This window comes from Festucalex cinctus, chromosome 7 (assembly GCF_051991245.1).
Source record: "Festucalex cinctus isolate MCC-2025b chromosome 7, RoL_Fcin_1.0, whole genome shotgun sequence".
In the NCBI taxonomy this organism is placed as follows: Eukaryota; Metazoa; Chordata; class Actinopteri; order Syngnathiformes; family Syngnathidae; genus Festucalex; species Festucalex cinctus.
The window spans coordinates 14,139,432-14,155,540 of record NC_135417.1 but is presented as its reverse complement, the minus strand read 5'-3'; the positions used below and the strand labels follow the sequence as shown (position 1 = coordinate 14,155,540).

General features: G+C 43.0%; 1 protein-coding gene across 2 annotated transcripts in view; it reads right to left on the bottom strand.

Moving 5' to 3' along the window:
- Positions 1-1,226: 1,226 nt before the first annotated feature.
- Positions 1,227-16,109, bottom strand: part of sema6cb (semaphorin 6Cb) — a 95,732-nt gene continuing 80,849 nt past the window's right edge. The window contains exons 18-21 of one of the 2 annotated variants that reach the window (XM_077528341.1): positions 15,533-15,591; positions 14,807-14,857; positions 13,186-13,326; positions 1,227-4,155 (exon numbers count right to left, since the gene is read on the bottom strand). In XM_077528341.1, coding sequence (XP_077384467.1) covers positions 2,945-4,155; positions 13,186-13,326; positions 14,807-14,857; positions 15,533-15,591 — 1,462 coding nt within the window. In that variant the 3' untranslated portion in view covers positions 1,227-2,944. The remainder of the gene's footprint in view (positions 4,156-13,185; positions 13,327-14,806; positions 14,858-15,532; positions 15,592-16,109) is intronic. The other variant, XM_077528342.1, reaches the window with a different exon arrangement.

Below are 16,109 nucleotides of genomic sequence, written 5' to 3'. Positions count from 1 at the left end.
AACAAAAATATACCTATTGCTAAAATTCTAAACTATTTCATTGACTTTTTTTTCTGGGAAAAATAAAACTTTATTCTCATGAGGTATACAGTTTCTTCTACACTAAAAAACAAAGTATCTTAAAAATATATTACGACCTTTATGTCACTTTTTTTTTTTAAATTGTTTGAAATTTGGACATTTTAAATCCGTCTTAGTAATATTTTATATCATCACGTCACTTCAAGTGTCTCTAGTCTCTGATAGGACCTCCTGCACCACACCTGTGTGACCACAAGATGTCTCCATACATCCAGCAATCAATCTAAACGAATACAATAAAAAAGTAAACAAACTGAAGTTGTACCACAGAGCAAAATAAACATGAACAATAATAACAAATATATTAAGAAAAAAAAGCAAAAAAAAAAAAAGCAAAAGTGCTTCATAATAGAGGTCTTTTGTTGATGCGGATATATAATGACGATTGTTAAAGGTTCCACCAGGAGAAATGTAAAACATTAGGAACAAAACTTACTAAATTAGTTTTTTTTAATTGCTTTGTCGTTGCTTAGTTGTTGTTTTTATGCATGTAAGACGTACATACACCTACTTGTCCTATTATTCAACCGTAATTACATATACATTTTTACTATTGCCTTTCTTGCGTGTTCCGGTTTGTCTTACCTGACATGGCAGCCGTGTTATAGCACACACACACACACACACACACACACACACACACACACACACACACACACACACACACACACACACACACACACACACACACACACACACACACACACACGTGCACATTCAATAGGTCTTGAACATCACATTACATGTTCATGCGCTTATCAAGCTTTGATTCACCAAACACTTACCAACAGACGTCGATCAATCAGTCATCTTTCATTTAATTGCTCATAACTTCTGTCCAGCGGTGCCGCTACACTGTTAGCAACTTAGCTCCAATGCTAAAGCTAATGTTGGCTCACATTGAAGGTGGCTTCTATCAAAACTGGTGAAAAGAAATGAAAAAAAAAAGAAAAAAGATAATTATTTTTTTTAAACTAATGATTAAATTCCATTAAACGTTGTTAAATGCAGAAAAAAAAAAAAAATCTGGTAATGACAATGTGTCGGTATCAAGTGCTACAAGTTAAGAATTTTGCTGCATATCCTGGTTTAAGCAACTTATATCACCAATCCATAGGACTGGAAATCAGTTTGAAATCAGGCACTTTACATTTGTGTAGTCAGTATGTTTTTATTTACAAGCAATAGCCACAAAGTGTGTCAATAAAGAAGTGCAGCTCTCTCCATTGTTGTTGTTATTTGTAAGGGAATGTCGGCCTCTGGCGGTCCAAAATGTTCCCACTAGAGAAACGTCCATAGGAACAACAATCAAACAGTCCTCCCTTAATAAAAAGAAGAAGAAAAAAAAAAAAGATGCTCGTGAGTCTCTGGTCTGGTTTCACTTCTTCAAGGGGGGGGAGGCGGTGGCGGGGGTTGCAGCGGTTAGAAAATAAAAAATAAAAAATTGATGCAAAAACAGAAAAAATGCCATTTTTGTTGGCGGCCAAACGACAATCAAGTCATAATTGTGACGCTTGCAACAAGTCATTTCAGGAACATTTTAGGAATAAGCCCCAAATGTATTTGTTGACCGTTTTGGGGGCGTTTTTTTTTTTTTTTTTTGGAGGAGTTTCGGGTTTTGGGGGCTTTAGGGGACTTTCGGGGGGTTTTGAGTATAATAAGGCAAAGACAAAAGTTACGTTCTTGCTAACTTGTCATCACAACTTGACACACACATTTATATATATATATATATATATATAGATATTTATATATACTGCAGATAGCATATACCGTATGTATGTGACTTTACACACACATACAGTATACATACACGCACGCTCCCTCACACACACATGCATAATAGAAACAAACACATTCTGGTTAGCAACACGACATCGCAAAGAAAACAAGAACGAAGCATCGTAGCGCTTCACTACTGCTTCAAGTCTTTCCCGCAACTTTGTGCAACCTTAGCGTGTCACTGTCAATATAGTTGCTGCGTTTGCTGATGTAGTAGACAATGTAGTTGTTGATGTAGTTTCTAAATGACATAGTCAATATTGATACAGTCAATGTAGTTGTCATTGATATACAGCTGTAGCTGTTGATGTAGTTGTTCATGTACTGTACACATTGATGCAGTTGTTGATGCAGCTATTAGTGTTGTCATCGATATAGTTGTGTGGACAAATGTCATCAGTGTAGTTGTTGCTGTAAAGTTAGTTACTGAAGTAGTCACGGTGAAGGTGTTAATGCGGTCAATCTAGTCCATGTAGTTGTTGATGTAGTTGTTGAAATAGTTTATATTGACATTGTTGCAGTTATTTGTGTAGTTGTTGTGTAGACAGTGTTTAACTTTAGCCATCAATGTAGGTTAGAAAAGTAGGTAAAAACAGTTTAAAAAAAGTATTCGTAGTAAAGTAGTCATGTAGTTAATGAATGTATGTAGTTATTGAAGTAGCTGTTATTTTCTTTGTTGTTGATGTGAACAATCATCAGTGTAGAATAGTAGTATTTATTGATGTAGACATTGATGTAATTGTTTTGGCTGGTGTAGTTGTTACTGTAATTGTTGATGCAATCGATATAGTTGTTGTAGTAGCTGCGTTGTGGACTCCAGTCAATGTAGTTGTTCATGCAGTCGTAGTCATTCTGAATCATGTAGTGGTGAGTGTAATTGCTGTAGATGTGGTGTTGCTGTCGATGTCATTTTTTACATAGTAGTTGTTGTGGTTGCACATTGAGGACGCGCTGAGCTGCCCTGCGCGGCGTTGCGGTGAAAGGTCAATGTAGTGTGTCACGTAGAAGAGAACAATACCAATATGGTACAAAGATAATTTTCCACGTCAACTTGAGGCGTCGGTCCGCGCCCGAAACGGCGTCAGTAGTTGAAGTTGGCGTGCGGGCTGATGGGTGAGGAGGCGGGGATAAAGAGCGGCTTGGGTGGGGCGTCTGGTTTTAAGGGGGGCCCCCTTCGGACACCACCGCCGCCCCTGAGGGCGCCGTCCTGCTGGGCGGCGTTGTAGCGCGCCAAGTACCCGGGCGGCAGGAGAGGGAAGTGGCCCTCGCAGCTTCCCGTGGAGTTCATGCGCGCCAGGAGGGGAGGCGGCTGGTGGGCGGAGCCCATGCGCTGGCTGAAGCTGTGATGGCGAGGCAGCGCCGCCCCGCCGGACCCTCCGCCGCTCATGAAGGAGTGCCTCTGGGACGCTGACTGGCGGCGCTCCAGCGTGGACGTGTGCGGCGCCGGAGGCGGCGGGTCCGGGGGGACGTCCATGCGGCGGGTCAGGCTGTCGCGGGGCAGTGTGGACGAGCTGTAGTACGGCGCCGACTCCGTCTCGGGAATGTGAGGCTGGACGCGGCCGGCGTAGGCCGCCGCCGCCGCCCCGCCGCCGTGCCCCCCCGCCGGGCTGATGAGCTGCGGCGTCTTGGCCCCGCCCCCCTCGTGGATGTGCTTGAGCAGCTCGTCCAACGAGGTGACCTCCATCACCTTGTGGGCGTAGCCGGGGTGCTGCGGCAGGAGGCGCTCGCTGCTGTGGACTTTGCGCTCGTCGGGGAGGCGCGAGGCCCCGTAGGGGAAAACGTGCGCCGAGGGCGGGCGCGAGGCGTTGTTGCAGTTGTGGTTCTTCTCCCACTGGTTGCGGAAGGCCTTCATGCTCTTGATGGGCAGCTCAGGCGTGGAGTCCGGCGTGGGCAGCCCGGAGAGTTCCGAGGACGAGCGCAGGTGGTGGTGGTGGGGCAGCACCAGGTCCCCCACCGACATGCCGTGGTGGCCGCTCCTCCGGGGCACCTCCTTGGAGAACAAGGAGCTGTAGATCTTGGGCGAGGATGCCTCCAGCTTGTCCTCCTTGCCGGCGCCGCCCTCCAGCAGGCCGTTGAGCTTGGCCAGGCTGCGCAGGGAGAGCGCGTGCGGGATCTGCACCTCGGGGTCCTTGGGGAGCTTGCGGGTCTTGTGCCCGGCCCGGTTGCAGTAGCAGGACACCAGGAAGCCTGACAGGAAGGCGCCCAGCACGAAGGCCACCAGGACGCACGCGATCAGCAGCGTGTAGTGGACGCTGTGGTTGCTCTTGTCCGCCTCCGACGGGCGACGCACGCCTGAATGAAAATGACACCAGAGCAGGTTGGATTCATTTGTGGCCACTTTGCAAGGTTAGTTCACAAAAACTAATGAAATAAACTAATATTGAAACAAAAATGAGCTGAGTTAAAAAAAAAAAATTGAAATTACTTTACATTTACAGAACTATAATTACATAAAAAAATCTGTTGTTTTCATCTTTGTCAATTATTTCTTACATTTTGGGTTTGATTTGAAATAGTTCGGTATTACTGTATGGCCGTACAGAATAAATACTTAGTGACTTATTTTCAGAAAAAATAAAAATAAAAATAAAAATAAAAAAAATTAATAAAAAAATAATAATAAATAAAAAAATAAAAAAACTAACACTAAAACTAATACAAACTAAACAAAAATGAAGAATTTTCAAAGGCATAAAAACTAATGAAACTAAAATTGAAACAAAAATGAGCTGAGTGTTTAAAAAAATAATTGAAACTATTTTACATTTATAAAACTATAATTATATCGAAAATGTCCGTTGTTTTCATCTTTATCAATTATTTCTTACATTTTGGGGTTGATTTTAAATATTTTTATTTCAATATTACTGTATGGCTGTACAGAAGAAATACTTAGTGGCTAAAATAATAAATAAATAAATAAATAAATAAAATAATAATACCAAAACTAATAAAAATCAAACAAAAATGAATAATTTTCAAAGACATAAAAAACAACAAAACTGCTCTAAAAAACCCTTAAAATATAGTGTAAAAACTTAGTGAAATTTAAAAAAACAAAAAATAAAAAATCAACTCGAATGAAATATCCCAAACTATTCTAAACCTGCCACTTTGCTTCCTTCTTTTAAAGCATTTTATAGCCGTGTTAATGCAAATGTAAAGAAACATGCCAAGGGTGTGGATTTTTGTCATTTCCATCCAACTTCAGGTCTTTAAATTTTTGAAAATCATTCAATTATTCCTTTTGAGTATCATGACCACAATTTGCCAGTTGAAACTCGTGAAAAGAACATTTTTTAAAATTCCTTGTTATTTACTGGCGCGATAGACGGATGAATCACACAATCTGGGCTGAATGGATTTCAGCCTGGACTTGACACTTGAACATTTTATTATGTCTTCTACCAGATTTATCAATTACTGCACAAGGAAGCAATTTCATGCAATATTTTTTACTTAAATGGCTTACTGCGCTCCCATGGAGCAAATGGATGACTCAATTTCAATTCGATTACAAAAAGTGGACGCGCTCTCTCTGCTGGCTATAAAAAAGCCTTCAACTATTAATAAAAAAAAAAGGTGAATATATCGAAATAATTCATCTTTTAGCTTGTTTTTGGTTGAACAGATCTTATTTGCATTCATTAGCAAAAAACAAAAAATATAGACTGGCTGTTTGTGTCCCAAAATGGCCACAAAGCAACGGTCGCAAAAGCAAACACGGCCTGAGGGACAAAAGATGAAAGGCAATGATGGACAGAAACAATATCTCAAGTTCGCTACCTGACACTGCACACATCAAGTGAGGGAAAAGAAACTGAAATATTGAAGGAGTTCAGCAGGGACTGGTCACCAGTCAATAGCAGGGCACACACACAGACAAACACGCACACTCTTCATGGACATTTTGGAGGCGCGTGAGCTGGAGCTCATCCCAGCTGAATTTTGGCGAAAGAAACGAGGTACGCTCTGGATTGGTTGCAAGTACCTGTCACAACAAAGAGAGAGCCCCCCAAAAAAAATCTAAATGAGGCATGTTTTTGGACTGTAAGAGGACAAACCAACACAAGCATGCAAAGTCAAACCAAGAACCTCTTAAATGCGAGACAGACGTGTGAACCACTAGGCCACCGTGCTGCACTATGAGTCATTTTCACCCATACAACAAAAACAAATCAAGTGGAAAAAAAAAAAGGATAGTGAGGGAAGAAGCACAATTGAGCCATCAGGAGCTGTCAATCATTCTCGTTTCCAGACTCTGAATCCCCCTGCGGCGCACGACATGGCCGCCACTCAAAAGACTCAAAATGGACTTAATTGACACAGTGTGTGCGAGCGTGTAGCGTGAGTGTGAGTCGTGTGGACCGCGTGTGTATAAACGACCTTGGTCCACACTGCTGACCATCTGGGGTGTCACGCCTCCTCTACACCACCGCCCCCCCCAAAAAAAAACCCGCATGACACATTGGTGAGTGTGTGCGTGTGTTTGCCTCATTAGCATATGTGCTTGCGTGAACACGCAGGTGGTCCAACGCAACAGAATTGCGGCGGAAATCTTGCCGAGGAGTGAAAATGATGAAGTCCAAATGATGTTAATGATCATCATGATGATCGTTAAGATGATGACTCATCATCATCACCACGCTCACTGATCAATAATTAACAATAGGCAGCAGAGCACAACTTTCATCTTTTGAGGCTGGAATTAACCCTGACGTAATCGCTTGCAAGGAGGGAAAAAAATAAAAATAAAAAATCAATATTTACAAAAGTCATTTCAAGGGCAATTCAAATCCAGAGAAAATGTGAATGTGCACGTTCAACTCTGATTGGCTTGCTGCTCATCTATGGTAAGTACATAAATACAAATTCGCAACTTTATTTCTATAAATTTCTTCCATTGTTTATATTTTCAGATGTAGCCATTTTAGCCTTTTGCATTAGTCCGTTGTGTTAGGAGTCAGTTGCGTTAGTCTTGTTAGTGGTCAATCATGCTAGTCAATAATATTACAGATTTTGTGATCATTCACGTTGCATTAGCTCGATCCTGGCTGAAATAAAAAAAATTTAAATGCTGATGCCAATTCTGATATTGGGCAGAATAAAATTTAGATAACCGATAATGAATAAAATAATTTAGTTTCTAGTCCCTTAACTCATTCACTACTAGCCCAGTTAAAATGGCTTTTTGACGTCTATATCCGTCAATGGCAATGAATGAGTTAATGTTTACAACAATACATTTCAGGGATAACATTTGACTGTTTTACATTACTCTGATCCTCTAGTAATTGTTTAAGTTTACAACAGAGAGAAAAGGCAAAAGTCAACTGCTTTTTCTTTTTTTTTTTGGGTGTTTGAATGTTATCTTTCATTATCAAAGTCAAAGTTTATGTTGTAACGTGTAAAATAAATAAATAAAATAAATGAATAAATAATAAAATAAATAATATAGAATAAAATACATATATAATAAAAACAAAATAAATACATACATAAATATTTAAAAATAGTCAATTTTTGGTGATTTTAAAATAGCTGATATCGGCCGGGTCAATCGTGTTGGTCAATGTTGAGCCTAGCTAATTGCCTTGGTGGTTAGCCGTGTAAGTCAATCATTTGCTCCCAACACGATATTTCTAGATGGATGTTGATTAATTGTTTGTTCTTCTACACTAATCTCCTTCCAAGCATGCCTTGATGGAGGTCATCAAACTGTTGCTACTGATTAAGTGCTGTGTGTCCCAATATTTTTGCTCATATGAGCAGGGCGTGGTGTTGAAGAAATTAGAAGCAGAATAAAGATTATTTTCTCGAAGCGCGCAGACCAAAGTGTCGAACTTGTGTGAGTCTGTGTACCGTGTGCGAGAAAGCGGTCGTCATGGCAACCGTGGCAGACAACGTCGTAGACTCCCAGGAGGCTTTGCAGGCCTGAAAGTGTCAGACGTCTGCTGACAGATAAAGACAACGCAAGGAAGAGCAACATCCAAGCAAACCGTATGAGCACTTGTTTTTTTTTTTTTTTTCTTTTTTTGGTTTCTGCACCAGTCAATTGTTTGAACGCACACAATAGAAGTCAAGTTATATGAATTAATCAGTCACGTGACCACGCCAGCACATTAAAACTCCTTTTCTTCATCCTTCCTTCATTAGTGACACATTTACACAGACGCTTGCGATGATCACAGGGATTCGGCTGTATGTACAATATGTATGCATGAATGCGTGTTTACGTTGAAGCGTAGAGAAAAAAAAACGAGCAATGTGTGATTGACGGGACGTCGCTTGAGACAATGTTTTGAAGATGCAAGTATCAAGTATCAGCACACGTCCTCACCGCGTCGTGGGAGGACAAACTCCAATCACTGGAAATGAAAACAGAGCGCTCGCGCCTCTCTGCTTTCCATCAACAAAAGTGAAAAAGTGTCTCAGGGAGGTTTTCCTCACGCTCACTGACTCCAAGTCCTTGAGAAGACATCACCGGCTGTCCACAAAAAGCACAAAGTGTGGCATGACTTGACAACTGGTAGAATGATTGACAAGAGCTGTGTTGGGAATCGCTCACTCATTGCGGAATCCGTAATCACTATTTAGAGACGTTCACCTTTGTTTAAAGTGAACTATATTCAACTTATTTTGGAACACTACACAGGCATGCTGTTAATGACATCATTACTATCGCAAAATTGCAACGTACGTGATCATTGTCAGCTGGTTGACATGCTATAATAAATATTGAGCAAATAAATCAAGACACTTGACTATTAACCCTTTGTGTGTTAAAGCCAAAGCAATAAAATCTTGCTTTTCCGCCATCTTTGACTGCAGGTTACTTTCCCTATCCACTATGAATAATTAGCGCCTTCCCAAAAGGTTTACAATCACTGAAAGATCCCACAAAATGAAAGCAAGGCAATCAAAAAGATGAGGATCATAAAGCATCAACGCCATGCTTCTAACGACCATATTTACCAGCTAAAAATGCACTAAGCGCCTTTCGCTGTTCAACATTCAACAAGGAAACAGTGAGTAATTCTGCAAGAACAGAATTAATTGAAGCGTCCATTCGTTTACAAACGTTAAAGGTTTACAAACGTTAGCCCCGGCGTCGGCACTGGCTTCCTGGTTTCGTCACAGCTGCATGTCCCGCCCCAAACACAATCGGGCCTATTCACTAAAGGTTTGCGTCGCCTTTACACGGCGCTACCCGCTAAAAATGCAGCAATCCGGTTGCGCCTAATTCACTAAACACACACGGATGGGAAACTCCATCACTAAGTGCGCTGCCAACCAGATTGCGCGCCGGTGCGCCGGTGTTATTTGCGTGTATGTAAATTAGGTAATTTGCATACATTTGACGCAAAATACGCCCACCGCAATGCAAATGAGAGAGCGAGAGCGAGAGAGCGAGAGAGAGAGAGAGAGAGAGAGAGAGAGAGAGAGAGAGAGAGAGAGAGAGAGAGAGAGAGAGAGAGAGAGAGAGAGAGAGAGAGAGAGAGAGAGAGAGAGAGAGAGAGAGAGAGAGGATTTTCTAGGACACATAATGTAACCCGGGCTGATCGGCAATGGCGGGGAGGCATTTTACGATCATTTTTACGTGCCAGATGCATACTATACGCCCACGCCAACCTCTGAAAATATATTTTTAAATATATTTTTACCAGTAATTTGTACTTTACGCATGAATTACGTCGTCGTCGTCCTTTCTGCTCTGTACAGCGTAATGGCGCTATAAACGCTTACTCTCGGTCCAACCTCACTTACTGATAATGTCATCTTTCTCGCAACTGTTACTACAAGCTGTCAGTTATGTGGGCGTGTTTGCGCCAGTATATGATTAGAGCAATATCCTTAGTGAATAGGTGGGTAACTGCAGGTGCAGTTGTGGTGCAATATTTCGCTCTATTACAGGACACAGCACATTCTTAGTGAATATACCCCAATGTTGCTCTGTGATTGGTGGAAATCAACTGATTCTCCGGAGTTTGTGAACTCATAAATAGCAAAAAAACAAAAAACAAAAAAAACAAAAAAAAACTTAGCAAATAGCCAAGATTTTCCGCGAAGAACAAAGGATGGCTTCCAAAAAAATGAGAAAAAAAGAAACAGCCAAAGTCTCACACCAGCTTGTTAGCACTGCAATCCAACATTCCCTAACAGGAAATGGACTCACATGCCCCCGTGAGCGCAATATGAGTGTCAAAACATTCCATGTTGAGAGGCGGGAATGTTGTGTGAAGTCCAACGAAAAAATAGTTTGAAATTCTAGTCAAGAGTCGCTCCTTTAATAAAGTCAAAAGAGTTCAGTAATTAGTGGGAGTGAGTGTGAGCTCAAGAGGGCGTGTAATTGTTCCTTAATGACTTCATCCTGACAGCGGCACCGCCTCAGGCTTTGTTTACGCGCACATGCAATCGCAGCGCAACGTCGCTGCGCTCACAGCAGATCCAAACCTTTCCATTCTCCCCCCACACACACACACTCACAAACACACGCATGCACATATAGAACATTCACGTCAATGTTCCCTGGCAAAAGAGAAGTTTCCACAAGCAGAAACTGAATTCAGCTGAGAGATAACCGATGAGCTCCTTCAATATTTCTTTATTTTTTTTAAGAAAAGCCTTCTTGAAGGTAGATGGAAAAACAACAGTGACATATTGAATGTGAATGCTGGGCTCTGATTGGCTACTTCTCCCCGTTAAATAGTTATGTCATTGGTCAGTTGCGTAGGCAGGCAGTTGCATTAGCAGTTAATCATGTAGCAGTCATGCTTGTGGTCAGTTGCATTAGTCAGCTGAGGCATGTTAGCAGTTTAGCGGTCAATTACATTAGCCAGTCATGCTAGCCGTCTGTCATGTTAGCCAGTTGTGTTAGCACGAGGTCGAGTTAAGTCAATTATGTTAGCAGTCCACCGCATTATCAGTCAGTTGTGCTAGCGCTCACTCAAGTTAGCATTCAGTTGATTCAGTTGTTAGCATAGTCGTGTTAGCATTTATGTTGGTGGTCAGTCGCATTATTGCGTCATGGATACCCACAAATCAGGGAGCTTGTGCTGCCTCCTGCCGAGTCAGCAACCTCTAACAAAGTGTGCTGCATGTGTTTTTTTTCCACCTTTAAACGGAGAGCACTGACAATTCATGCACACTCCTTCACATGCACCCGCCCGCAAAGCAGAGCACTTCCAGAGCAAACTTCCTAGTGGCTCGAGCAGGAAGATGACACCACCGAGGAAGTTTCCTTTGCGCCATCATTCAAACTTAAAGGCACAGTACACACGGAAGTCACTTCAACATGTTGACTGTAGCTTTAAGGTGGGTGGGCGGGATGTTGGGGACTCATGGTGGGGTACATTTGGGTTAGTGTTATGAGGAAGCAGGGGGTCAGGCAGGGAAGACCACATAAGGTGGGAGAGGGGTAGTGGGAGGAGGGGGATGACATCACTGTGGGCCCAGTCAGTCATCTAATATTACAAAAATACATTAAAACCTTCTAGTGTGTGACCATATGTTCTTATATTTAAGTATGGTCAGCGGATCCTTTTCTTGAATATGCATCATAGTCACGTGACCTACAGACAGCCAATCAGTTGCAGTGTTGCTCAAAGTCAAAGCATGCTGGCTTGCAAAGAAAGAACATCTTCAAATTTTTAGACATTTCTAATATTCCGTGTGGTTTTGGCGATGTGACCTGGTTCCGTCGATGCTGATTGGTCAAGTTTTCATATTTAATGAGTGTCTGGTCCATATGGACATTTGAATATTAAAGACTGGAGTCAGCGCTTCTGTGCAGGCCACGGTGTGACCTGCTAAACTAATAAATATTTATGAATAAGATGAAATATTCTTCAAGTATTTGTTTGTCAGGGCCATCTGCTGGGAGCAAATTTCCAACTTCTCTTCAAGACAGCTTCTCCACTACAACATTTCTCAGGATAGTTGGTTTCTGTGGTTTTGCTAAGTACAAATATTCCCGCTATTAATAAGAACGACTTGATGTGAAAATCATAACGGGGATGCTAATAATGTTGACATATGCTAATACTGTCAATGCTAATAAAGTGACCGCTAATAACAGTACTAATAACCAACGTCAATATCAAAACTGGTATGGTACTACCAACACTAATAATGTTAATGCTAATATCATCAACATAATGTAAAAAGACACCAATGCTAAAAATGGAAACACTAAAACATCTTTAAAAACAAAAAGAAACTAAATAATGATGCTAATAACATCACGACTAATGATACCATGGAAACACCATCAATACTAGGACGATCAATGCTAACTACGTTAATGCTAATATTGTCGACAACCAAAACTTGTAAGCATTAATAGCATAAATACTACTTATTTCAATGCTAACATAGATGCTAACACTGTCAATGCCATTAAAATGGGAGCTCAAAACGTCAGTGCTAGAAATGGCAATCACAATATTTCCCATGCTACCTCGTACATTCTTGTAGTAGAAAGCTTGTGCTCGTGTTTCGGTTTCTAAGGCATCTTGTGTGCTTGTGATGTCTTCTTTGTCGTCTTATCTCTTTTCTTATTATATGTGTTGCATCTTTTGATGCCCTTAGTGAGGATTTACGCTGCTCTGACAGCTCACACCAGCAAGAAGGCGAGGCAGGCGGGGAGGAAAACCACTTCCTTACTTGCTCCTGCTAAATCCCCCAAAAGCTCTTTTTATGACCTCCATCCACCAAGGAGACAATATGTGCTGTATATCATGTGCTGTTGTAGTTTGTGCTGTTAGCATTGGTTAGCAAGCTAATGTTAGGGAGGTTTTCACTTCCTAGAGACTTCTGCAACATTCAATTACAAGTAAGCCATCTGTAATTTTGGGCAACGCTGCAGCTGATTGGCTCCCGACATGACCAAAGAGAGTGCAGGAAAAAGCGGTCAAAGGTGGGATGTCGTTTTGTGGTCGTAGACGGTTGTGTTAGTGGTCAGTTAAGTTGTGGTCAGTTGTGCTAGCAGATGGTTGCGTAAATCATGTTATGTTGTTAGAAGTTGTGTTATTTAGTTGCATTAACAGTTTACTTGGCAGTCAGTTAGGCTAGTCAGTCATTGTTTGACATCAATCATGGTAGCGGGCAGTAATGCTAGTTGTGTTAGCAGTCAGTAGTGTCGTCTGTTCTGTTGGCCATCAATTGAGTTAGTCAACACTTTAAGCAGTCATTCGTGTTAGTGTTTAGTCACATTAGTCAGTCATTTTAGCAGTCAACTATGTTAGTCAGCCGTATGGGGCCCAGCAGCGCAAACCCCTAAGAGGTCAGAGTGCACAGAGGACACAAGCCCCTCCCCCTTACCCTCCATCTCCACAATGATTGGCTCCGAGTCAGGTGACCCTTGTTCCCCCTCGTAGGGAGGGCCCTCCGGACCTGGACCTCTTTCAGGGTCACCTGCCTCCTTTTGATTGGACGGGCCGGCGCTTGTGGGTGTGGCCTTCCCTGTGGTCGCAGCGGAGGGAGGGTGGGAGGAAGAGGAAGGGGAGGGGCAACACAGTGATTGATTAGTGACTCGTTAATCAACTTCCTGATCCGGAAGGAAAAATCGTTCAAGTGCACGCCTCATTGTGAAATGTGTATGCTCATCTGTCAATCAATCATGAGTGATGCTAGTGGTCAGCTGCGTTAGTCGTGTTAGCAATCAGTTGTGTTGAAGGTCAGTCACATTAGATGTCCATTTTCTCTCTGAAAAGAAGTGGAACTATGACGTGTGGAATGCTAGTCATTTGGCAGACACATTGTCCTGGTGACACACTGCATGCTTGATAGCATCATTAGCGCCCTCCTGTTAGCAGCGCTCTAAATGGCTCTTAAAAGGAGGAAAAAGGCCTCAGTTTGTCATCTTCCGGGTGGCGTGCCAGATGACAGCGTCCCGCCACGTCACCATCTGTGCTTCCCTTTGATTTATTGGAGTATTTGTTTCTATGGCGACAACACACGATGGAGGATTATCTGATTGGATACGCCGGCGGGTGTTTATCTTCCGCCTTTCTCTCCGCGGGCGGCCATTGTTGAGATGACAGGAAGTAGAAGAAAGATGGCGCCCGGGGCTTAGGCGAGTGGCGGCCTCGCGCGATCCGTCAGCTTTGTTAGATTGATAAATCTTTCACAAGACAAAAGAGCGCCGAACGTCAAGAGTGCATACGGCGGGTATCGGATACTGCGTTGCAACGTCAAAGCCGCCAGTGTTGTGCTAGCTCCGCCCCCAGGAAGTGAAGGTATGCAAGTCTGCTGGGCAATATTTTGTTATAACACATTTGAGTCAGTTGTCAGAGTGGTTAGTTGCGTTGGTTCTCAGTTATATTGGCGGTCAGTTAGCCATATGAGTAGTATTAGCAGTTAGCCCCATTAGCGGTCAAGTCTTCAGCGGTTAGTTGTTGTGCTATTGGTCAGTCTGTTTTGCTAGTGGTTGGTTCAGCATCCTCAGTAGCCAGTGAGTCAGCCATGTAAGCAGTCAACCTTGTTAGCAGTTGGCCACGCTAGTACCCAGTAAGTCAGCTGTCTTACAGAGGTCAGTGACATTAACGGTCAGCGATGTTAGCGGCCATTCAGTCTCGTTGGCGGTCAGTGGAGAGATACAAAATGGAAGCCCACATTGTGGCTCTGCGTCTGCCAAGACGGGCTGTGACAAACGTTAACAATTTTTTCCTTCAGGGCCTCCTGGGTAGTATCGGAGCGCCGGCCAGCTCGGCCACGTCCCGATACTCCATTCCCAGCACGCCACAGGCTCCGGTGAGCCAAATGAGACATGACAGGGATGGCGGTCCCCGGGGATAAAGGCCATTAAGGACAATGGCCGCCATGTTTAAGCTGTCACTGAGCAGACTGAATGAAAGATTCCGGAAGCTTCCGGGCGGCGTTCAGAGTGTGAAAGAACGAGTGGTCATTTGTGGACAGGAAGTAAAGGGATGTGTGAACTGACCGTAAGCCGAGTCCAGAGGCGTGTTATGCTTGCGAGTTGTCGTCAGGACATCTGAACAAAGAAAACATTCAGAATGAGTTTTTCCCCGTCAAGGATTCCCGCTATCCAGTGTGATTCATCTCCAATGGGATGCCTTTGTTGTCGCCTTTGTTGTCTTCTTTGTTATTGTCGTCGGCATTATGCAAACGAGCGATAAAAACGACATTTGACACACACGCCTCACCCAAGCGGGAAGATTAAAAGCATTTTTCTGGATGGGATCACAGGAGGTGGCGGAAACAATTGTTTTGCATGCTCCCTACACGACTGGAACATGCTAATGCATCATGCTAATGTGTGAGTTGGGGGGGGGGGGGGGGGGGCGGCGGCGGTAGTGGTGGTGGTAGGGGCTGCTATCTAGTGGCAACCCTGACATGACTGACGTTTGTTTTTCCTTTCAGCTGCCAGAAGACGCTGACGACGTTAAATGTTTGCTACGTGTACAAGCGCCGGACGGAATAATAAGCCATCTCGCCTGGAACGTTCTTCACGGCCGACTGACGACAAACTGATTGTCTGTCAGCTTCACGCAATTAAAAAGACAAACTCCAGGATTCAACGAGGAGATCAACATCCACGCAGTCTACAGCGGTCGACAAGTACGTGTTAACTAGCTCGCCGAGCGACGACGCTGGCATTGCAATTGTACTGGCCTTTGTTGTGAGAAGACAAACGTGGAGGACTCACCATGGCAGGCGTTAAGATGTTGAGCAGCGGCGTTCTCCACGTCCTGCTCAAAGGCGCCTCTGAGTGGACACACAAAACACATGCGTCAGCAATTTTAAAAACGAATCACGTGATTTGATGCCACCTGTCATACGTGTCAAATTCTGACCACATAACATCTTTGTCCTAACATAAACTTGTCATTATGTTACAAAAGGTGTAATGTGATGACATTACATCCCTTCGTATGGTCAGTCTTTCATCTTTCAGGAGACAGGTGAAATTGCTTTATTGGTTATTTTGTCTTTCTCCCCCATAAAACAACCGTGATGATGATGTTTTCCTGCTGAGACAGGCAATGGAGACAAAGACACGATACCAGAACACGCTGTCATTTTTTTTGTTGAGACTTCCTGCTGGGGCTTGTGCTGCTGGAAGGTAAAAGTTTCTGGACAAAACTTTTTTTGTTATGCACTGTGAAGGAGAACAGAGTATGCAGAACGCCACAAAGAGAAAAAGAAGAGTTTTCGTCACACTCTCACACACACATACACACAAAAAAAAAAACCCTAAAGAAGTTGAATTTCCAGCCACGCTG